Raw genomic sequence first — 23,392 nt, forward strand, 5'->3', positions numbered from 1 at the left:
TGTTTTTACATATGTGTATATGCTGAAACCAAATCTCATTTCATTTTCTTTGTGTGGGAACTTTTTGGTGAAGGTGGTTTTCCTATGGGGCTCTGGGGACTTTTTGTTTTGCTTCAGGTTCTACTATGAAATCTGTCACGCTGCAAATTAAGATTTTTTTCTACTTCACTCAGTTTTTAAATTTAAAATATAAACGTGTTATGGAGATCCAGACCTCTTATTGCACGCCCATGGACTCCTTTTTCATGGCTGTGTAATATTCCAATCCCTTTTATCCAGTTACTGCTGAGGAAGCGTGAGGATTTCAGTGAAGTCTTAGGAACCATCTTGTTACTGTGTTGTCTTAAAGAATCAAATGATGTTGCACTTTTAAGCAACTTGCCCCTCAGTTCCCCTTACTTCCCCAAATCTTAGCGATCACTGAGAAGGGACAAGGCTGGAGACATCCAGTTACTGCTGAGGAAGCGTGAGGATTTCAGTGAAGTCTTAGGAACCATCTTGTTACTATGTTGTCTTAAAGAATCAAATGATGTTGCACTTTTAAGCAACTTGCCCCTCAGTTCCCCTTACTTCCCCAAATCTTAGTGATCACTGAGAAGGGACAAGGCTGGAGACACTTTTGGCTCCTCCTGCCCATGAGGATGAGGAGCCCCGGCCACGCTGGCCACCCCCTGCTGGGCTGTCTCTGCTGCTGCTTATATACCGTCTATTTATAGCTCCACCCTCCCACCCGACGTCACCCCAGTGGGGGCCACCAGTGAGCTCCATGCCCATGGGGAAGGGGAAGTGGGTTGCTAGGCACTAGAGTGTGTTTGGGGTTCTGGGGTGCTTCCACAACTTCCTGAAGGGCTTCATTTCCTAGAAGCTGAGAACACCGAGGTGACAGCTCAACCCCCTTTTCTCACCGCACTCGCTCGGTGGTGGGAGGAAGGAGGAGGAAACAGGTGGGACCCCGGGCACAAACGCGTGCCCCCCGCCTCCGCCGGAACACAGGGCCTGGCTGCCTTACTGCTCGGGGCCAACGCGGCCTCTCGCTTCTCCTTCCTGTCATTAAGCGCTCTCTCTCTCTCTCTCTCTCTCTCTTTCTCTTTTTTTGTGGCAGCCGGCATGGCGATCTGAACCCTTGACTTGGTGTCATCAGCACCACGCTCTCATCAAGCGAGCTGACCGGCCAGCCGTCTTCTGTCGTTATGTTTGGGCTCGTCACTGCATCTCTCTCTGTACCCAGCCCCCTTCTGCCCCATAGACCCCCGAAGCCACAACTCCAGGAGGCTGAGAGGCCTGGGTGGTCTTCCTGCCAGGCCAGGGAGGCACATGTGCAGTGTCCCCATGACTGTGCTCCAGGGTTGAGGCCCCAAATAGCTCGACTTCTATATTTAGGAGTTTGCTCCGCAGCCCAGGGAACTATAAATATTGCCCAACTCAGCGCCGACTCCAAACTCCCCGGGCTGGGCTGGGATGCGTGGGGAGCGAGGGGTTAGAGGACGCCCGCTGGGCTGGGTGGGGCCTGCAGTGTCCAGGTGGACTCCCAGGGACCAGACTTGGGGGAACCCAGGTGTCCAGTCTGCAGGAGCAGACAAAGGGCCCATTGTGGGGCCTGCCCCCAGCTGGGGGTCTGGGCTGGCCAGTGGCCTCCCACCCTCTTCCCTCGCTCTCTGGGGCTTCCTGGCTCGGGGACAGCTGTCTGGTCTCACAATAGCTGCGCCGCCCTCCTGGAGCCGGCTGCCGGGCTCATCCGTGTGGGGGCTGCCCAGCCCCTTCCTCTGCCATTGTCTCCCAGCCGGGGGGCATCCTGTCATGCCCCCGTCTACCCGGAGACCCCATCTGACCCCCCACCTCAGTCCAGGCTTGTGTGGGTGCTGGGCATGGGCTGGTGGCACAAGAAGCTGGGCACAGGATATTGGGGTCCCCTGTTTTCCCTCCCCACCAAAGAGTGCAGCAAAAAGGTCCCCCAGCTCTGAGATCATCCTAACAGCCGCTGCTGTTGTGTACTGAGCGTCCACTCCCAGCTATACCCCTGCAATGCATTCACTCCCTTCTGGAAGCCCAGAGAAGTTCTGACCATTTCACAGATGGGAAAACTAAGGCCCAGAGAGACCGCATCACCCACCCGAGACCACACAGCCAAGAAGGGAGGAGGTGGGGTTTGCTCAGTCCCTCTGATATAGAATGGGGAGGTGCTCTGTGACTCTGAGCAAGTCATTTCATCACTCGGTGCCTCAGTTTCCCCATCTGATAAATGGAAATCACAGTACCTGCCTCCTAGAGCTATTGGAAGGATAAGTGAATTTAATGCCTGTGAAGTGCTTTAAAGAGGTGACAGGTACACAGTAGGCACTAGGTGAACACTGTCATCCGCCATTGTGATTTGCTATTGTCACAGCTGTAATCATCATCATAATGAATTACACTGATATAATATAATTAATACTACCATTGTTTTTTACCTTAATGTTTTTTCATTGTACATGTTTATGGGGTACAGTTTGTTGTTTCAATACATGCACATACCATTATCAGTATCGGTTGGATAATCTTGGCTCAGTCACTTCTGAGCTGAGCAACCTCAGGCCAGAGGCCCAACTTCCCTAGGTACTGATTTCCCATCAGACAAATGGGGACCCACATCCCTGCCTCACACCGTTGTGAAACAGAGGTCATGATATTGTCCATGGACTGCCAAATAGGTCATTGGGGCTGGAACTTCAGAGCAGAGAGGAGGAGGGACATATGTGGACACCCCAGCGGGGCCAGGTCAGGAAGCCTGGAGGAGGTTTCCTTCAGTGGGGGCAGTGGCGGGGTGGGGGTGTTAATAAATGACATAATCTACCACTAGGAAGCCCTGCGCTGTGCAGGCTCTGTGCTAGCACTGCAGAGACGACAGTGAACACGACACAGGGAAGTCCTGCCCTCGGGAGACATTGTAGGGGGACTGGGGAGCAGTCAGTAAATAAAGTAAGGAGGTAAATTGTATGATGAGGGGGAGATGTGGAGAAGTACTAGACAAAGCCAGGAAGGGCTGGGGGAGGGAGGGGGTTACACTTTGGATGAGGGGAGTGGGTCAGGGGATGTTTGAGCAAAAACCTGAAGGAGCAGAGGGAGGGAGCCGTGAGGTTAGCTGGGGTAAGAGCAGTCCAGGCACTGGCAACAGTGTGTGCAAAGGCGCTGAGGTCAGACTGTTCCTGGTGTCTTCACAAGGAAAACTGACGCTGTGTGGGTGACGGCGAGAGAGATATGAGAGGAGGACAGGGCAGAATGTGCGGGGTGCTGGGGGCCACAGGGAGGACTTGGGGTGTTTCTCTGAGTGAAGTGGGAGCCATGGTGGGTTCTTGAGCAGAAGAGGGGCAAGCCCTGGCCCAGATGCACACAGGGGAGCAGAGTGTGGGGGGTGGGAGCTGGGGCACTAGGTCGGGAGATGATGGAGCTAACCAGGGTTGGCGCCGGTGAGGAGAAGTAGGAAGATTCTGGGTGGGTCCGTGTGAAGGAAGAGCCACAGGAACTGCTGACAGGACAGCTTATGGGGTGGTGGGGGTGATGGAGGGGACGTCCCTCTTCATGCCTTCCCCAAGCGTGCTGCAAACATCTCCTAGTTTACCCTGTTCCTTTCTCACCCTGCCCTGTGAGGCCAGTGGGTCAGGCATTTTAATCCCCATTCAACAGACAGGAAAACTGAGTCCTGGGGAGGCTAGACCTGCTCCAAGAGCCCAAGGCATGTCCAAGGGAGGAGAAGGCAAGGGGGTTGATGATTAACGTGGAGCAGTGTGGGAACAACGCCCCAGACAGTGTGAAGTGCCTCCAGCTATGTGACCTGCCATCTGCGGGGGAGCGGGCATTGAGCCCTGGGGCTCGCAGCTTTCTGGTATAAAAACCAAAATTCTGGACTGGCTGGTTAGCTCAGTTGGTTAGAGCTCGGAGGTGTTGATACCTTGAATTCTAGCTGGATACAGTTGCCTGCTAAGCCTCAGGATCACCAAGGCGTTAAAGACACATTAGTACCCAGTAGAGACTTTCTCCTGGGCCTTGGGCTCATTGCAGGGGCTCAGGGCTGCGCTGGCTGCCTGTGGACAAATTTGGCATCCTGTTAGCCATGTGAGTCACCTGTGCCTTAGTTTCCTCCCCTATAAGGTGAGATTCACAACAGCACCAGCCCCCAAAATGTTTTGAGGAATAAATGAGTTAAAAGATGTAAAGCAGTTAAGATGGGCCTGGCACAGATTAAGCACTTTATAAATAACAGTGTTTTTAAAACTTTTCTAGATGGCTCGAGAGACAAGCCAGTCATGTGATTTATTCGAAAAGGAAACAACTCTCGTATCATGGGATTCTCGAGGTTGCTTAATGAGGTGCCTACGAGCCCCTAAAATGTTTCCCACCAGGGGAAACTGGCCCAGAAAGGCCAGCTCCAGGAGCGTGGTGGCCCTGTGCCCTGAAGTTTCTCTTCCTGGTGCCTGCCTGGCATTCCTGAAAGGGCCCCTTTGCCCTCGCCTGGATCCTATTTGGAAACTGGCCTCTCTGTGCCTCAGTTTACTTATCTGAAGCACAGGAGGGGAAGGTACTGTTGGCTCAGATACTGGCACTGGCGACTCAGGTGAGCAAAGGTTTTGAGGAGAGTGTGGGCCCCAGCGTGGGAGCCTGGAGCTATTTCTGACGCGGCCCCCACCCCCGCCCAGTGCCTACCCCCCTGAGAAGAGCCAAGCAGGTCCTGGGCAAGACTCCCCCACCTCGCTGTCCCCACTTTCCCCTCTGATGCAGCCAGCCAGCCTGTGCACACAGGGGCAGAGAATTTGTCAGAGGCTCAAACAGTGGAACCGCTGACAGAGGATTTGAAAGCAGGTGGCACCTCATTCCCACTGAGCAGTCCAGTGTGTGTGTGTGTGTGTGTGTGTGTGTGTGTGTGTGTGTCGCGCGTGCGTGCATGTGTGTGTGTGTGCAGTGGCCTGGGTCTGTGTTTCCACTTCATCTTCCTGTTGGCTTTCAGCTGCCCCACCAGTTCCGGGGAGGGCCCTGCACCAGCATCTGCCCCCCCGCCCCCCTTCATAAAGGCCTGGCCTCGAGACAGCCCACACAGCTGCCTAGCCCAGAGAGACGGGACAGCCCTGTCCCACCCCCTACTTCCCCTCACTTCTGCCAGCAGCTGGGATCATGGGAGGCTCCCACCACAGCGTCTTTCTCGGTAAGAACTTTGGGGCTCTGACAGGAGGAGAAAGGGACCCCCTGCAGGACCCTTTGGCCGCAGCTGAGAAATGGGAGGTCACACTGGTGGCTCTGGGGCAGGAGGAGGAAAACACATGGTCAGACGGGCAGCCGTGGGGACATGGGGAGAGGAACTGGCAGTGCCCGGGCACCCACGTACCCCAGCAGGAACCCCAGCGTGCTCTAGGAGCATGCTCCCCTGCCTGGAGGGGTCTTCAAGCTCTCTGTAGGAGCCAATTTGGAGGCTGCTTTCTATAAGGGGAAACTGAGGTACAGGGGAAGGAAAGGGGACAAAAAGTGAAAGCTGGGACCCCACAGGCAGTTGCTGTTAATATAGATCATCGGAGGTGTTGGGGAGTTGGTGGCTGAGACCCCTCCACTGTGGGGTGCCCCCAATTTGTCCCCCACTGTCTCAGCAGCAGGGGCAGCCCCAGAGACCCTCCATTCTCACTCCCCCAGCCCTGGCTGGGACTCGGCTGTGGGTTGAGGGGATTTTGCAGGGCAATGGGTTTGAACTTGTCTTTTGTCGTGACTTCCCCCCTTTCCCGCCCCACCCAGGGTGCCTCTAACGGTTATCTGTCATCTGTCGGGGCACCTAGTTGCCTGAGCAACGGGGCAACAAAGACAGTGAAGAAATGGCATTTGGGGAGGAAACCAGAGCTGCCCAGACCACAGGGAAGTCCCTGTGCCATCCCCGGGTGATAGGTGGCAGCTCAGCGCCCCCTGGGCTTGGGAGGCGCTGCCAAGGTGGGGGGCACCTGCCAAGGCCTGGCTTCTGGGTGGTTCTGAGCTACATTCAGGCCCTGCCTGGCTGTGTCACAGAGCCCCAGAGACTCACTTTTCTCATCTGTAAAATGGGGCAATACCAGTCTCCATCTCAGAGGGTTGTTTTAAGGGTCTAGTGAATTAGTACACAAACTATTCCTGCTTCACAATAAGAAGGAAGTAAATGATAGTTAATTATTAATAATAAACTCTTTCTGGTAAGATGCTGGCGGGTCTGGGGAGTAGTCTGGGGGGTCCTTAGCAGGAGGACTGCCCCACTGCCACCCCAGAGTTCCTCAGCAGGAATCTCAGGGCTCAGGGCTCGGCCAAGGAATGCAAACCAGATGGGTCTGGGAGCAGACAGAACAGCAGCTCCTCTCCCGGCTCCTGTTTGGGCAACTTCCAAGGCCCCAGATGGAGGTGGCCAGGCCCAGAAGCCTAGTGGTGGGGGCGGAGAGCCCAGCCCAGCCCAGGAGGAGGGGCCGGGGGACAAAGGAGCCCTCCCCAGGGCCCGAGGACCTCAGTCCCTCGATTCCACCTTCCCCAGCCTCCCTCTGTTTACTAGATTCTTCCTGAACACTTTCTGGGCTCTGAGCCTCAGTTTCCACATCTGTTGAATGGACATTATCACAGCCCCCACCTCCTAGGGTGGTTCTGAGCATTAACAGAGTTATTTGGGGCTTTGGAAGCTGGGGACGAATGGGCTTAGGTCCCATCCTGCAAAGGAAGGTCATTTTGCGGTCTGTCCAAGAGGAACTGGGTCTTGGCGGCAAGGGGAGCTAGCCAAGCCCTGTGCCCAGAGAGGAGGAAGAGAGGAATCCTGACATCACAGCGGGGCAGGGATTGGGTGGGGGCATTCCAGCCTCAGTTTACCCTAGCTAGAGGGTGTACAGGAGAGGGTCTTTGCCCTCCACCAGCCTGAGGGGTTCCAAGTTTGGATACAGACTGAGTGGTCTGGGGACCTCCAGTCTGCACCCCCCTAACAGCACCCCTAATCGTGCTCACAATGACCGACCCCAGAATTCCCCTACGAGCCCCTTTTAGGGTCAAATTGGGGTGACTGAGTGGTGAGTCATCCCTTTTCCTTGGTCCAGGAAGTGACTCACACACACCGGCCCTCTGGTCCCCCATCCCTCTGCCCGACACCCCCCTCGGGTCTCTCTGGGTTAGTGGGTTGGTGAGCCGCTTCCCCTGTGTTTCCAGCTGCTGTGGCGTCCTCCCCGCCCGGCCTTGCCCCTCCTGCCTCCACCCGCCTCCTTTCTAATCACTTCTCCCTCCCTCTCTCATGCTGTCTGTGTATCTCTCGCGCTCTGTGTCCCTCTGTCCTATCACTCCTGTCTCTCTCTCTCTTTCTATGGGTTCCTCGTCTGTCTGTCCATCCCTCCCTATAACTGTCTTAACTTCTGCCTCTCTCTGTCTCTCTGTCATCTCTTTATTTTCTCTGCACCTCTTTCTCCTTGTCTGTCTCTCTCTGGTGAACGGCAAGAAGGTCGTCCTCTCTAAAGCCCCTGGTGACTTGAGGAGGACCCCCAGGACCTGTCCTGGGAGTCGGGCACCCCCTGAGCAGCGGGAACAGCAGTGGGGGAGGGGCCTGTTTAGCACAAACCCCACACGAGCCCACAGTCTCTTCCTGTGTGTGTGGGGGGGAGACCCAGGTGAAATGTCACCACTGGGTCCCAGGACGGGCTGCTGGGACTGTTGGCAGCTGTGGGTGTCGTGTGTGCACCTGTGTGCCTGAGGAAGGGTGCAGGGGCCGAAGCATCTTAGAACTGGGGGATCTGCGCGAGCACCTGGTCCAACCCGTTCACTTTTACCTAAAGGAATGACGACAATGGTAAACATGCACGCACACCAGGCACTCACGTGGTTCATTCCCACGCTACTTTAGGAAGTGGGTACCATCACCACCCTCACACCACAGAAGGGAAACTGAGGCAGAGAGTGGTGAGGTAACCCACCCATGGTCCAGGATTTGAACTGGGGCCACCTGCCTCCGGTCTGTGTCCTGAGCTGCTGCTCACAGCCCACAGGTCAGGAAAGGTGGCAGCTGGAGCTGAGACCCCCGCTAGGCTCAGGTTCCCCACCCCACCTCCCAGTTCCTGAAACCCACCCCTGAGGTGACACATGACAGACCCTCTGGCCGTGAGCATCAAAGCCTGGGGAGGTGCCACCTGGGCTCTCTCTTTGAGCAATGGGCAGGGTCTGAGCTCAGGAGGCATCAGCAGCCCCCTTCCCTCAAGTGCATGGCCATTAGCCCTCCTTCCCCTGTTCTGGGGTCCCCTCTGACCCCACCCTCTCTGTGTTGCAGCACTGTGTGTCTTGCTCACCCTGGCAGGAGGTGAAGCCCAGAGCCATACAGGTGAGTCTGCTGGGAGCAGCACGGTCCACAGCCAGAGCCTGGGGAAGGGGCCCTGGCTTTGTCCTCACTTTCTGATCACGGTCTCTGCCACCACAGCCTGTGCCCGGTGTCTTCCAAACTCCACGTGTGTCAATGCCACCGCCTGTCGCTGCAATCCAGGATTCGTGTCTGTGTCTGGGAAGATCATCATCAGCCCCTCGGAGCCTTGTGATGGTACAGAATGTGGGGGCCGCACAGGGGCACAACAGGGATTATGGGGCATTTTCTAGTGCCAGTGGGGATGAGGGTGGCACTTGGGAGCCACAGCCCTTGGCCTCAGGACTGTCATCATGGGCAGAGAGAAGAGAAGGAAAAGATATAGAGGTGGAGAAGTAAGAGTGAGCATGGCTGCTGGAGAGAGGGAGCTACACATGCCCCGGGAGTGTGTCATCTGTGCCTCAGCTTGTCCTTTGAGCACTGGGGAGGGGGATGTGAACTTCCTGCCCAACCCCCACCTCAGCACTGTCCACGGTGTCCAAATCTAAGATGTCAACCAGAGAAGTGAGATGAGCAGAGCTGATTGAGTGGCCTTCAGGAATGGCTTGCTCCAGCTGCAGCGCAGCCTCAGCAGGGCAGCCTAGTTCTCGCCAAAAGATACTAAGTATCAGGCCCCATGCTGGGGAGTCAGGTAAGGGATGGGGGTCTCTGCCCTGAGACAGCTCACGCCTTTGGGAGGTGACCCTTTGCCCTGTCGTGTTCCAGACATCAATGAGTGTGGACCACCCACAAGCGTGTCCTGTGGAAAACTCGCAGACTGTCATAACACAGAGGGAAGCTACTACTGCACATGCAGCCCAGGATATGGGCTCGTTTCTGGGGCAAAAACGTTCAGGAATGAGAGTGAGAACACGTGTCAAGGTGAGAACCAACCCATGTCCTCCATCTCCCTGTCTATGAGGTTTGGGGTCACCAGAGTCATTCCTGCAGCATCCAGGGGACAGAACCTGGTTGTAGGTTCAGTGCCTTGGGTCTGAGATGGGACAGGTGTGCACGTACCTATCCCATCTGCAGAGAGGCAGGTGGCATGATGGCCAAGGACAGACTCTGGGAACAACTGCCTGGGTCCAAATTCTGGTAGCTGTGTGCATGCCATTGGCCAGGATACTTATTTAGAAATCACTGTCAATGTGTGAGATGTGCCAATATTACCGTGATTTAATATCTACTTACCTGTCTATATAAAGAGTCCCTATATTGTAAAGTTAAAAACAAAAGTAGCTTTGCTTTTTGTTCACTGTGTGACCTCCGACAAGTTACTTCACCTCTCGGTGCCTCAGTTTACCCATCTGTAAAAGGGGAGTACTAATGGAGGTTAGTTCATAGGATTGACGTGAAGGTAAGTGAGCTCACAAAGGCACTTGACGGTTTCTGGCTCACAGAAAGCACTATACCTGTGATGGCTGTTGGGCTTTTTTATTATAATTTCTATGATTTGACACACCCTCTCTAGGATGGGCATCCACAGGGTGGGCGCTCGGAGAGCAGGTGCATAGCAGCCACCCACCTTGCTGTGATCTTGCTTGATGCCACATTTTGGGCCCAGGAGGAGCTGGGCCTCCATGCAGCACCAGGCTTTGCTTTTTCTCCAGGAGGAGCCAGTTGGGCAGGGAAGGGGGACTCAGGCATCCACAGAAGCAGATAAGAGCCAGCAGCGGGTGGGTGGCAGCCACAACTCACCCAGAGAGAGGGGATTGGTGCAAAGCACAGAGATTAGAGAGGGGAGGGGAGTAGAGTTGGGAGGTGAGGAGGCTGAGGCTGAGTCCAAGGGGACTCAGGAAGGTCAACAGGCCTGTCCCGCTGCAGAGAGGAAAAGGCCTGTGGCCCAGTTCCCAGCCCTGTCCCTCCTGCCCTGTGTGTGGAGAGAAAGCAGAGGAAGGCAGAGGGAGGGATGGACAGGGGGATAGGGAAGAGATACATGTACTGGGGACATGCACCTGCATGGAGCCCTGCTGGAGGCCTCCATCAACCACACTGCCGGTCCACAGGGGTCCCCTCTGGGTGGACACTGTGCCGCAGGCATGTGGCTTGGCCAGAGGACAGAGTCTTCATGTGAATTGGGAAGACGGCCCCTCCTCTCCAGGTGGACACAGCCACATTTGGCAAACAGAGAGCAGACTGGTCTTTAGCCCCCCACTTACCCGCTTGGACTGACACCTTTGTGCAGTGAACAACCTGCACAACTGTCCATGTGACCATGGAGTCCTCTCGGTGCGCCCTGGCTGGGGGTGCCGCCCTCCCACTGCTGTGAGCCCCTGACATGAGGCAGTGGTTGTGGCTATTGGGCAGGTGTGCTGCTGTTTGAGAAGCAGGCCAGGGCTGGGAGAGGGGGCTCAGTCAGGCAGCTGGGCAGAGACATGGATAGCAGGAATGAAGTGACAGAGGGGCCCCCACAGACCGCAAGGCAGGTGACAGGGACAGAGCAGCCTGCTGGTTTGGAGCAGGACCTACCACCTTAGGAACCATCTCAGTGAGGGGCTCAGCCCAGTCCTGTCTGCATGCCTCCCTTTACCATCAGCAGTCTGGCCTTGCTGCACCCAAGAACATGTCCACCTGTGTCGCAGCCCATGGGGCCTATGATGGCAGGACACCTGGGACTGCTTCATCGGCTTCTTGGCCCACTTTCTCCAGGCATCAGAGGGCCATCCAGGATGCTGGTTGTTCAGAATCCTCTATGGCGGGACACTTCTGCAAACTCAGAAGACCTCCTGCCCATCTAGGATTTTATTGTATAAAACAAAAAGGGAGCTGGTATTCAAGATACTTCGAGAGCTCACAGCATGGTGCACTCCAGCCCAATCTCTGTTCTCTGATACTGTCAGCAACAGCCAGAATGGAACCTGCCCCACAGGGGCTCAGCCATCCCTGGAATCTCTCTGTTGCCGCCCCGCCCCCCAAGCCATGATGGACCCGGGAACCCCATCCAGAAACTCAGGAGGAGGGCATGCCCACCGTGCCCAGCCAACAACCCCGCTTGGAGAAGATGCTTCCTGGCGCCCTGATGCCCTTCTCGGCCACTCAGCCTCCATCCACGTCCCCACCCAAGGCTCCACCCTGACCCTCCCCAGTAATTTAAGTTCACGGGCCTGAGGACAGCTCCAATGACTGAGGCTTAAGAGAATGTTGGGGCAGAATGACATTGACCCCCAAACCTGCTCAGAGAATTGGGTGAAGGAAGAGTCTCCGGCCTGGACCAGACAGCAAGAGAGGCTGTCACTGGGGACCACTGCCCCAGGCCCACTGTCTCCTGAGGAAGTCAACCCAGGGCTGGACACTTGGGGATAGAAGGTGGAGGCTGAGCCCCACTCAGTGGGGCCCACAGATCTGCGTCCTTGATGAAATGAGAAGGGAAGAGATGACAGAAACTCCTGCCACCCCTCCCCTTCAGCACCTGCTCCCCTCTCTAGCCATGGAGCCATCGCCGACGGCTGGCCTTGCTCAGATGAGGATTCTCAGCACTTCCTGCCATGTCCATGGGACGCCTTCATGGGGATCAGAAAAAGCCACCTCTGTGGCCCCAGGGCTACCTGGCTGGATGTCAGCCACCCTGTCTACCTCTGCTAGTGGCCACTGTCCATGCAGCTCTGGCCTGTCTGGCATTGTCCTCACTCTCCCCACGCCAACCTTTGAGTTTCATCTTTGGGGGGACTGGCTCAGGGGCATGTCTTTGCCCATCTGCATGGAGCTGGGCTCTCAGAGTTAGCATGGATGGGAGAGTGCTGTCCTGCGAGGGTCGCAGGATTCCATGGAGAACTTGGCCAGAGAACAGCTCTGGGGTAATCAAGCCAAAGGCCACCACTGGGAGTCAAGACACGTCCTTCTGGGGAATGCAGCATTTTCCCTGCACTTGGCTCCCAGGAAGGCCCACACTGGCCTTTGCTCTGAATCTTCAGGTGGGACACAGGTGGCTGTGATGTCCTCACCCCAGCTGGGAGCTGCCAGGGAAGCAGAGGAGCTGGGAGGACTCAGGCCACTTCCAGCCACCTCTGCACAACAGAGTGTCTGGGGCACCATGCTCACCATGGGATGCCTCTGTGCAAATGAAAAAGGGAGGAGACAGTGGCACCTTCTGGATGCTTCTGTGCCAAGAAACAGGCCGACTCCAACCCAAAAGGCTGCCCACAGATGTGAGCATCTTCACCCTCTCCTTCCTCTTGCAGACGTGGACGAATGTCAGCAGAACCGCAGAGTCTGTACAAGCCATGGCATCTGCATCAACACCCAGGGCAGCTACAAATGCCAGTGCCTGCCTGGCTTTGAGCTCAAACCGGAGGACCCAAAGCTGTGCTCAGGTAGAGGCCCCAGGAAGACGCCGTGTGGCTGGACTGGAGCTGGGGATGGAACCGAGGCGGGTCTTGCAGCCCAAGGAGAAAGGAAAAGATCTCAGGTTCCCACAAGGGCAAAGGTCTGCTGAGACCTGTCTAAGGACTCACCTTCGAGGAAGGTCCTGCCACAGGGCAGAGGGGTGGCAGGTCGTCCTGGGCCTGGGATGCCCTTGTGGAGCCCCCAACTTCACCCCTTCCTCACCTGTCATGTAGGAGTAGAAGAAAGTGTCATTTCCAGCTCTGAGAAGGGGAACCTCAGCCATAGCCAGGCAAGGAGCAGGCGAGCGTCCTCAGTCAGGAAGTTCAGCCCCCTGACTCGGTCTCCCTCCTGGTATCACCTCTTAGAAACAGGGGACCATGATCCCTGCTGTGCCCATCTTGTAGGGAGGCCACCACAGGGTGCTTTGAAGGTGAAGTTGAAGGTCACCAGGTGTTAGCACAGGCAATAGTTGGGGACAGTGAGAAGATGGGGAGGTGTGTGGAATGTGTGGACGGGGCTGAGCCAGCGAGGGCAGGGTTTGACCCTCTGTTTGTCCTCAGATGTGAACGAATGCACCTCAGGACAAAATCCGTGTCACAGCTCAACCCACTGCCTCAACAAAGTGGGCAGCTATGAGTGCCGCTGCCGCCCCGGCTGGAAGCCGGTCCCCAGGTCCCCCAATGGCCCAAATAACACCGTCTGCGAAGGTCCAGAGCTCAAATCCCACATCCCTGGGGACCCACAGTCCAACACCTGATCGCATGTTCAATGGCACCCACACAAAAAAGCAGGATGAACGCTGGAGGCGCCCTGCTGTGCCAGGCGTTAGTTCTAATGAGGCTGGATGTGAAAAGATCTGGGGGTCCTGGGGAAGGAGTTGGGGAACCCAGTGGGAGCCTCAGGGGGACCCCAGGCAGCGGCTTCCTAGCTGGGAAGAGGGTATTCAGTGTTTTCACAACCGGCCACCTGTACGGGGCCCACCCGCTGTGCCTCGGGCCTCTCCTCACTTCTCTTAACCCAACGTGTACCCCTCAAGGATGTGTGGTCACCAGGTGGTATCACCTCCAGCCAATGGGGGGGAGGCATTAATACCAGGCAGGAAGTAGTGGGGCACGGAGAGGAGAGAAAATCCTCACCCGGGCTAGGATGGGGCCTGATCCTCTTCTTCTGGTTCCAGATGTGGACGAGTGCAGCTCCGGGCAGCACCAGTGCCACAGCTCCACCTTCTGCATCAACACTCAGGGATCCTACAAGTGCCGCTGCCACCGAGGCTGGAGGCCAGTTCCTGGGTCCCCCGATGGCTCAAACAACACCGTCTGCGAAGGTCCAGAGCTCAAATCCCACATCCCTGGGGACCCACAGTCCAACACCTGATCGCATGTTCAATGGCACCCACACAAAAAAGCAGGATGAACGCTGGAGGCGCCCTGCTGTGCCAGGCGTTAGTTCTAATGAGGCTGGATGTGAAAAGATCTGGGGGTCCTGGGGAAGGAGCGGGGGAACCCAGTGTGAGCCTCAGGGGGACCCCAGGCAGTGACTAATTCCTAGCTGGGAAGAGGGTATTCAGTGTTTTCACAACCGGCCATCTGTACGGGGCCCACCCGCTGTGCCTCGGGCCTCTCCTCACTTCTCTTAACCCAGCGCCCACCCCTCAAGGATGTGTGGTCACCAGGTGGTATCATCTCCAGCTAAGGAGGGCATTAATACTAGGCAGGTGGGGCTGGCTGGTTAGCTCAGTTGGTTAGAGCGCAGCCTTATAACCCCAAGGTTCGGATCCCCATACCGCCAGCTGCCCCCCCGCCCCAAAAAAATACTAGGCAGGAAGGGGTGGGGCACAGAGAGGACAGAGAACCCTCATTCAGGCTGGGACAGGGCCTGATCCCCTTCTTCTGGTCCCAGATGTGGACGAGTGCAGCTCCAGGCAGCACCAGTACCACAGCTCCTCCTTCTGCGTCAACCTCAGGGATTTTTTTTTTTTTTTTCCTTTCTGTCTTTTTTCATGACCGGCAACGGGATCGCAACCCTCGGTGTCGCGCCCGAACCTCGCTCAGCCAGTGAGCGGCCGGTCTGTACGTGGGATCCGAACCCTCGGCAGGAGTGTCGCCGCGCTCCCAAGCGGCGCACTGTAGCAGTGTGCCACCGGGCCGGCCCAACCTCAGGGATTTTATTAGTACCGCTGCCACCGAGGCTGGAATCCCCAAAATGGGAGCCAGAATAACCAAATGACCGCTTGCTGTGAGGGTACCTGGCCTGACCTGACCCTAGAACCTCCCCCACCCCAACACACACACACACTCGGCCTAATGAACTGCTGTCCTGTCCCCTGCAGAGATCCCTTTCTCCACCTGGACCCCACCCCCTGGAATCAACAGTCAGGTAAGCAGGCAGCAGTGGGCAGGAAATCCCTCTGGGCGGCACCACACCCAGCCCTTTGCCCTAAGCTCCCCACCCACATGTGAGGCTCTCTCACCTGTTCATCTCCCCTTTCCCCAGACTCTTTCCCACTTCTTTGAAAGAATCCAGGATTTAGGCAAAGACTACAAGCCAGACTCAGCCAAGGACACCATCCAGGTAAGGGCAGGTCCCTCGGGGACCTCAAGAGGTGTGGGGGGTGGCTGGATGGTGCTTCAATGTGGGTGGAGAGAGCCCTCAACCCAAGCAGGGGCCTCTGGTCAAAGACACACATGCACACAATATACACACACCACATGTGTGCTCATTACACAAACACAGATATACACACCCAGACACACACGAGGGTAGAAAGGCAAGAGTGGAGCAGTTAAGAACCTGGAGCATGGCCACAGGCGTTCAAACAAACCCCCCGCCCTACAGCCCACTGCCACTTTTTGATGTGTGACCTCAGGCATGTGACTCCCGCTCTCTGGGCCTCAGTTTTCCCATCTGTAAAATGGGCATGAATATGGTGCCAGCTTCATACAGTTGGTGTGAAGGTTTAAATGAACTAATAGAAGTAAGGCTGGAAGAACAGTGTCTGACACATAGTAAGCATTATGCAGAAGTTTCAGCAGCTGTACTAGGCTGGCCACTTTCTCAGTGGTTAGAGCCTTATAACACCAAAGTCATGGGTTCAGGTCCCCAAAATGGCCTGCCACCAAAAAAGAAAAAAAAGCCTATATACTTAGCCCAGTAGAATAATGTGAGGCGTTTCATGTTATTTTAAATTTTCCAGTAACTACACTTTTTATGTGTGTGTGACTGGTGACTGGCCAGTATGGGGATCTGAACCCTTGACCTGGGTGTTACAAGGCCGTGCTCTAACCAACCAAGTTAACCGGCCAGCCTACCAATAACTACATTTTTAAAAAGTAAAAATGAACAAGTAACATTAATGTTAAGATTGCATTTAACCCAATAGACCCAAAATATTAGCTATTTCAACATGAAATGATTAAAAAATGACATGTTTTATGTTCTTTTTTTTTTTCCCCCAAAGTCTTTGAAATCTGATGCTTCAAAGCAGGTCCAACCACATTTCAAGTGGTCGATGGCCACACATGGCTCATTACAACCCATTCTGGATGGGGCAGAGTTAGAACAGAGCATGGCGGGCAGTCTGTGCCTGATCAATGTTGAGCGCTGTCATTACTGTACATACATGCACACAGGCATATACTCGATCCTCTCACTTGTTTTCTGGCTCCTACATCATTCCTGTGATTCTCTTGTGCCTGTCCCCCAGGCAGGTAACCGGGTAGCTCTCCAGTGTGTCCTCTGGTTGGGGGTGAGACTCAGGTCCTTCAGGCAGCCCATGTAGTCCAGTGACCCAGCACCTCTGTCACCCACCACCACCCCTAGAACCTCATCAACTTAGTGGATGAGCTGATGACAGCCCCTGGGGACATGGAGACCCTGGCCCTACCTGACCGGTACCACATGGCCACCCACCTGCTCTCAGGCCTCGAAAATGTCCTGAGGACCCTGGCCAAGACCTTGCCTGATGGCTCCTTCACCTACCGTTCCCCTTTAGGCACAGGTGAGGCCGCATCCTGTCCTGCCCCAGCCCCAGCCTCTACCCTATACCCAGTGCCCCTAATCACTGCATGTCTCCCCTCAGAGCTGTCCCTGCTGATCCAGGAGCAGGGGGACAAAAATGTCACCATAGGCCAGAGCCATGCACGGATGCTGCTGAACTGGGCTGTGGCAGCTGGAGCTGGGGACTCTGGTAATGACAGGGGTCTGGAGGGAGGAACCATGGGAGAGGGAAGGAGGCACTGGAATAAGGCCAGGGTGGGGTTCAGAATACAGAACAACTGGAAACTGAACCATCGGGAGGGATCCCAGGCATCACAGTGGCCTGGCAGAGATTGGGACATCTTAGGAGGGAGGATGGGGAACGTGAGAAGAGAGGGCAGGAGGAAGCTGCAAGTGTGTCTGTCCCCCAGGCCCCACCGTGGTGGGCATCCTCTCCAGCCCGAACATGATGAAATTGCTGGCCAACACCTCCTTGGACCTGGACCACGAGAAGCAAGTTGAGCTGGAAGATATTCATGAAAGCCCCATCCGTGGGGCCCAGCTCGAGCTCCTCTCGGCGGTCAACTCTGTCTTTCTGAGCAACACAAACACCGAGAAACTCGACTACCCCGTCATCTTTGCCATCTCTCACCTTTCGAGTCCTCAGGTGGGGAGGGGGGAACCAGACCTACTGCTCACCCCATAGCCGGGGTCTCAGTGGCCCACTCTGCTCCTTTCTCAAACACACCTCAGGGCCCTTGCACATGCTGTGTCCTCTGCCTGAGACACTGTTCCCCATGTGACTCAGCACAGGCTTGTTCAAATATCACCTTGTCAGTTACGCCTTCCTTGACCTCGATATTTAAAATTATAACAAGTAACTATTCCCCACTTTTTACCTATACTGTTTTTTGTTTATTTCGGTGTTTGGCCATTATGGTGATCCAAACCCACGACCTTGATGTTCTAAGGCTGAGCTCTAACCAACTGAGCTAATTGGCCAGCCCCTGCTTTGTTTTTTTTTAATAGCACTTACTACCTTCTAATACACTATCTAGGTTACTTGTTAGGTTTATAACTTATTGTCTGTCTCCCCCACTGGCATATCAGCCCCATAAGGGCAGGGACTGTGTGTACCCTGTTCACTGCTGCATCCCCAAACTTGGTACACACAGTAGCTGCTCAGTAAATACTTGTCCAGTGGAAAGCAGCCCTCCCAGGCTCAGTCAGCCCAAGCCCAGGACCCAAGAGCGGGCTCCGGGCCAACCTCTCTGACCACCCCCATCTGCCCACAGTGGAAGACACCTGAGACACGGCAGGAACTGATCTGTGCCTTCTGGAAAGACGACAACAACAGGGGTGGGCAGTGGGCCACCACGGGCTGCCAGATACTGGGCAGCCGGAATGGCAGTACCACCTGCCAATGCAACCACCTGAGTAGCTTCGCCATCCTCATGGCTCACTATGACGTGCAGGTGAGCAGCCTGGGGGCCCCACCTTCAAAAGCCCACAGGTAGCAAGGTCAGCTTAGGTGAGACAACTGGTTCTCCATGGTGCAGCCCAACTGGTTATTCTAATATGTCTGGATGGACGCACAGCCCAGGTAGCCCCATGTCATGCCCCCCAGCCCCTTCCCTGGGACCCCCCCAATGACCTGGCAACTAAACAGTGAAGCCTGGCTCACTGCAGGCTCTGCTGCAGCCAGTGCCCTTCAGCCTGTGAGCCCCACACCTGTTGTGAAATATTCTTAAAAGCTCCCCCTGTATATAACATTCTGAGAGGAGGCAGAGTAAAAGAGGCTGGTGTCCCAGGCCAAAGGCCCAGCAAGCACAAAAGTGTAGGATCCCTATCCCACACCTATCAGCTGATAGGTGTGGCCAGGTGTAGGAGGGGCAGAAGAAGAGGTCAGAGAAGTGAGCCCGTTAGAGGGTTGGAAAGAAAGACCACAAGGGCAGTAAGGCCTCAGGGCCCTATTCAAACCTCGCCCACCCTGTTCTGCTCCTAGGACCCGAAGTTGGCCCTGATCACCAAGGTGGGACTGGTGCTTTCGCTGGTCTGCCTGCTGCTGTGCATCCTCACCTTCCTGCTGGTGCGGCCCATCCAGGGCTCGCGCACCACCGTGCACCTGCATCTCTGCATCTGCCTCTTCGTGGGCTCCGCTATCTTCCTGGCCGGCATCGAGAACGAAGGCGGCCAGGTAAGACCCCGCCCCTCTCTCACCTGAGCCCTTGATCAACGAGGCCTAGGAGTGGGGTAGCCCCGCCTACTCCAGGGGCTAGATGGGTGAGGTGGACCCGCCCTGGAAGTGTGCGGCACCGCCCACCGTGGTGAGGTGTCCCTTTAGGGCGCTGGCTTTGGAGGCAAAAGGCCACGCCCCGACCCCGTCTACCTCCGTGGGCGTTGTCGGGGGCGGGCCCTCAAAGAGCCTAGCACCGCCCCTCCCCGAGTAGCCACGCCCACCCGAGAGCTCCAGCCGGGGACTGCCTCTGACACCGCCCGCCCCCACCNCTAATGAGGCTGGATGTGAAAAGATCTGGGGGTCCTGGGGAAGGAGCGGGGGAACCCAGTGTGAGCCTCAGGGGGACCCCAGGCAGTGACTAATTCCTAGCTGGGAAGAGGGTATTCAGTGTTTTCACAACCGGCCATCTGTACGGGGCCCACCCGCTGTGCCTCGGGCCTCTCCTCACTTCTCTTAACCCAGCGCCCACCCCTCAAGGATGTGTGGTCACCAGGTGGTATCATCTCCAGCTAAGGAGGGCATTAATACTAGGCAGGTGGGGCTGGCTGGTTAGCTCAGTTGGTTAGAGCGCAGCCTTATAACCCCAAGGTTCGGATCCCCATACCGCCAGCTGCCCCCCCGCCCCAAAAAAATACTAGGCAGGAAGGGGTGGGGCACAGAGAGGACAGAGAACCCTCATTCAGGCTGGGACAGGGCCTGATCCCCTTCTTCTGGTCCCAGATGTGGACGAGTGCAGCTCCAGGCAGCACCAGTACCACAGCTCCTCCTTCTGCGTCAACCTCAGGGATTTTTTTTTTTTTTTTCCTTTCTGTCTTTTTTCATGACCGGCAACGGGATCGCAACCCTCGGTGTCGCGCCCGAACCTCGCTCAGCCAGTGAGCGGCCGGTCTGTACGTGGGATCCGAACCCTCGGCAGGAGTGTCGCCGCGCTCCCAAGCGGCGCACTGTAGCAGTGTGCCACCGGGCCGGCCCAACCTCAGGGATTTTATTAGTACCGCTGCCACCGAGGCTGGAATCCCCAAAATGGGAGCCAGAATAACCAAATGACCGCTTGCTGTGAGGGTACCTGGCCTGACCTGACCCTAGAACCTCCCCCACCCCAACACACACACACACTCGGCCTAATGAACTGCTGTCCTGTCCCCTGCAGAGATCCCTTTCTCCACCTGGACCCCACCCCCTGGAATCAACAGTCAGGTAAGCAGGCAGCAGTGGGCAGGAAATCCCTCTGGGCGGCACCACACCCAGCCCTTTGCCCTAAGCTCCCCACCCACATGTGAGGCTCTCTCACCTGTTCATCTCCCCTTTCCCCAGACTCTTTCCCACTTCTTTGAAAGAATCCAGGATTTAGGCAAAGACTACAAGCCAGACTCAGCCAAGGACACCATCCAGGTAAGGGCAGGTCCCTCGGGGACCTCAAGAGGTGTGGGGGGTGGCTGGACGGTGCTTCAATGTGGGTGGAGAGAGCCCTCAACCCAAGCAGGGGCCTCTGGTCAAAGACACACATGCACACAATATACACACACCACATGTGTGCTCATTACACAAACACAGATATACACACCCAGACACACACGAGGGTAGAAAGGCAAGAGTGGAGCAGTTAAGAACCTGGAGCATGGCCACAGGCGTTCAAACAAACCCCCCGCCCTACAGCCCACTGCCACTTTTTGATGTGTGACCTCAGGCATGTGACTCCCGCTCTCTGGGCCTCAGTTTTCCCATCTGTAAAATGGGCATGAATATGGTGCCAGCTTCATACAGTTGGTGTGAAGGTTTAAATGAACTAATAGAAGTAAGGCTGGAAGAACAGTGTCTGACACATAGTAAGCATTATGCAGAAGTTTCAGCAGCTGTACTAGGCTGGCCACTTTCTCAGTGGTTAGAGCCTTATAACACCAAAGTCATGGGTTCAGGTCCCCAAAATGGCCTGCCACCAAAAAAGAAAAAAAAGCCTATATACTTAGCCCAGTAGAATAATGTGAGGCGTTTCATGTTATTTTAAATTTTCCAGTAACTACACTTTTTATGTGTGTGTGACTGGTGACTGGCCAGTATGGGGATCTGAACCCTTGACCTGGGTGTTACAAGGCCGTGCTCTAACCAACCAAGTTAACCGGCCAGCCTACCAATAACTACATTTTTAAAAAGTAAAAATGAACAAGTAACATTAATGTTAAGATTGCATTTAACCCAATAGACCCAAAATATTAGCTATTTCAACATGAAATGATTAAAAAATGACATGTTTTATGTTCTTTTTTTTTTTCCCCCAAAGTCTTTGAAATCTGATGCTTCAAAGCAGGTCCAACCACATTTCAAGTGGTCGATGGCCACACATGGCTCATTACAACCCATTCTGGATGGGGCAGAGTTAGAACAGAGCATGGCGGGCAGTCTGTGCCTGATCAATGTTGAGCGCTGTCATTACTGTACATACATGCACACAGGCATATACTCGATCCTCTCACTTGTTTTCTGGCTCCTACATCATTCCTGTGATTCTCTTGTGCCTGTCCCCCAGGCAGGTAACCGGGTAGCTCTCCAGTGTGTCCTCTGGTTGGGGGTGAGACTCAGGTCCTTCAGGCAGCCCATGTAGTCCAGTGACCCAGCACCTCTGTCACCCACCACCACCCCTAGAACCTCATCAACTTAGTGGATGAGCTGATGACAGCCCCTGGGGACATGGAGACCCTGGCCCTACCTGACCGGTACCACATGGCCACCCACCTGCTCTCAGGCCTCGAAAATGTCCTGAGGACCCTGGCCAAGACCTTGCCTGATGGCTCCTTCACCTACCGTTCCCCTTTAGGCACAGGTGAGGCCGCATCCTGTCCTGCCCCAGCCCCAGCCTCTACCCTATACCCAGTGCCCCTAATCACTGCATGTCTCCCCTCAGAGCTGTCCCTGCTGATCCAGGAGCAGGGGGACAAAAATGTCACCATAGGCCAGAGCCATGCACGGATGCTGCTGAACTGGGCTGTGGCAGCTGGAGCTGGGGACTCTGGTAATGACAGGGGTCTGGAGGGAGGAACCATGGGAGAGGGAAGGAGGCACTAGAATAAGGCCAGGGTGGGGTTCAGAATACAGAACAACTGGAAACTGAACCATCGGGAGGGATCCCAGGCATCACAGTGGCCTGGCAGAGATTGGGACATCTTAGGAGGGAGGATGGGGAACGTGAGAAGAGAGGGCAGGAGGAAGCTGCAAGTGTGTCTGTCCCCCAGGCCCCACCGTGGTGGGCATCCTCTCCAGCCCGAACATGATGAAATTGCTGGCCAACACCTCCTTGGACCTGGACCACGAGAAGCAAGTTGAGCTGGAAGATATTCATGAAAGCCCCATCCGTGGGGCCCAGCTCGAGCTCCTCTCGGCGGTCAACTCTGTCTTTCTGAGCAACACAAACACCGAGAAACTCGACTACCCCGTCATCTTTGCCATCTCTCACCTTTCGAGTCCTCAGGTGGGGAGGGGGGAACCAGACCTACTGCTCACCCCATAGCCGGGGTCTCAGTGGCCCACTCTGCTCCTTTCTCAAACACACCTCAGGGCCCTTGCACATGCTGTGTCCTCTGCCTGAGACACTGTTCCCCATGTGACTCAGCACAGGCTTGTTCAAATATCACCTTGTCAGTTACGCCTTCCTTGACCTCGATATTTAAAATTATAACAAGTAACTATTCCCCACTTTTTACCTATACTGTTTTTTGTTTATTTCGGTGTTTGGCCATTATGGTGATCCAAACCCACGACCTTGATGTTCTAAGGCTGAGCTCTAACCAACTGAGCTAATTGGCCAGCCCCTGCTTTGTTTTTTTTTAATAGCACTTACTACCTTCTAATACACTATCTAGGTTACTTGTTAGGTTTATAACTTATTGTCTGTCTCCCCCACTGGCATATCAGCCCCATAAGGGCAGGGACTGTGTGTACCCTGTTCACTGCTGCATCCCCAAACTTGGTACACACAGTAGCTGCTCAGTAAATACTTGTCCAGTGGAAAGCAGCCCTCCCAGGCTCAGTCAGCCCAAGCCCAGGACCCAAGAGCGGGCTCCGGGCCAACCTCTCTGACCACCCCCATCTGCCCACAGTGGAAGACACCTGAGACACGGCAGGAACTGATCTGTGCCTTCTGGAAAGACGACAACAACAGGGGTGGGCAGTGGGCCACCACGGGCTGCCAGATACTGGGCAGCCGGAATGGCAGTACCACCTGCCAATGCAACCACCTGAGTAGCTTCGCCATCCTCATGGCTCACTATGACGTGCAGGTGAGCAGCCTGGGGGCCCCACCTTCAAAAGCCCACAGGTAGCAAGGTCAGCTTAGGTGAGACAACTGGTTCTCCATGGTGCAGCCCAACTGGTTATTCTAATATGTCTGGATGGACGCACAGCCCAGGTAGCCCCATGTCATGCCCCCCAGCCCCTTCCCTGGGACCCCCCCAATGACCTGGCAACTAAACAGTGAAGCCTGGCTCACTGCAGGCTCTGCTGCAGCCAGTGCCCTTCAGCCTGTGAGC

General features: G+C 55.5%; 2 protein-coding genes across 2 annotated transcripts in view; both read left to right on the forward strand.

Annotated features, from left to right (window-relative positions):
- The window catches only part of CD97 (CD97 molecule), a 143,588-nt gene that overhangs the window by 117,388 nt on the left and 2,808 nt on the right, over positions 1-23,392 (forward strand). The window contains 14 exon segments of the mRNA XM_008566047.1: positions 8,267-8,317; positions 8,414-8,530; positions 9,059-9,214; positions 12,514-12,645; positions 13,219-13,365; positions 13,836-13,982; positions 14,988-15,034; positions 15,152-15,229; positions 16,478-16,655; positions 16,737-16,844; positions 17,065-17,288; positions 17,291-17,338; positions 17,935-18,108; positions 18,639-18,830. Coding sequence (XP_008564269.1) covers positions 8,267-8,317; positions 8,414-8,530; positions 9,059-9,214; positions 12,514-12,645; positions 13,219-13,365; positions 13,836-13,982; positions 14,988-15,034; positions 15,152-15,229; positions 16,478-16,655; positions 16,737-16,844; positions 17,065-17,288; positions 17,291-17,338; positions 17,935-18,108; positions 18,639-18,830 — 1,799 coding nt within the window.
- Positions 19,993-23,007, forward strand: LOC103585139 (CD97 antigen-like). The gene is given in 7 exon segments (XM_008566027.1): positions 19,993-20,069; positions 20,187-20,264; positions 21,513-21,690; positions 21,772-21,879; positions 22,100-22,323; positions 22,326-22,335; positions 22,964-23,007. Coding segments are annotated over 5 exon segments (507 nt in total). The 5' UTR covers positions 19,993-20,069; positions 20,187-20,264; positions 21,513-21,539; the 3' UTR covers positions 22,978-23,007.

The sequence above is a fragment of the Galeopterus variegatus genome, unplaced genomic scaffold, assembly GCF_000696425.1.
Source record: "Galeopterus variegatus unplaced genomic scaffold, G_variegatus-3.0.2 Scaffold218, whole genome shotgun sequence".
Classification (NCBI taxonomy): Eukaryota; Metazoa; Chordata; class Mammalia; order Dermoptera; family Cynocephalidae; genus Galeopterus; species Galeopterus variegatus.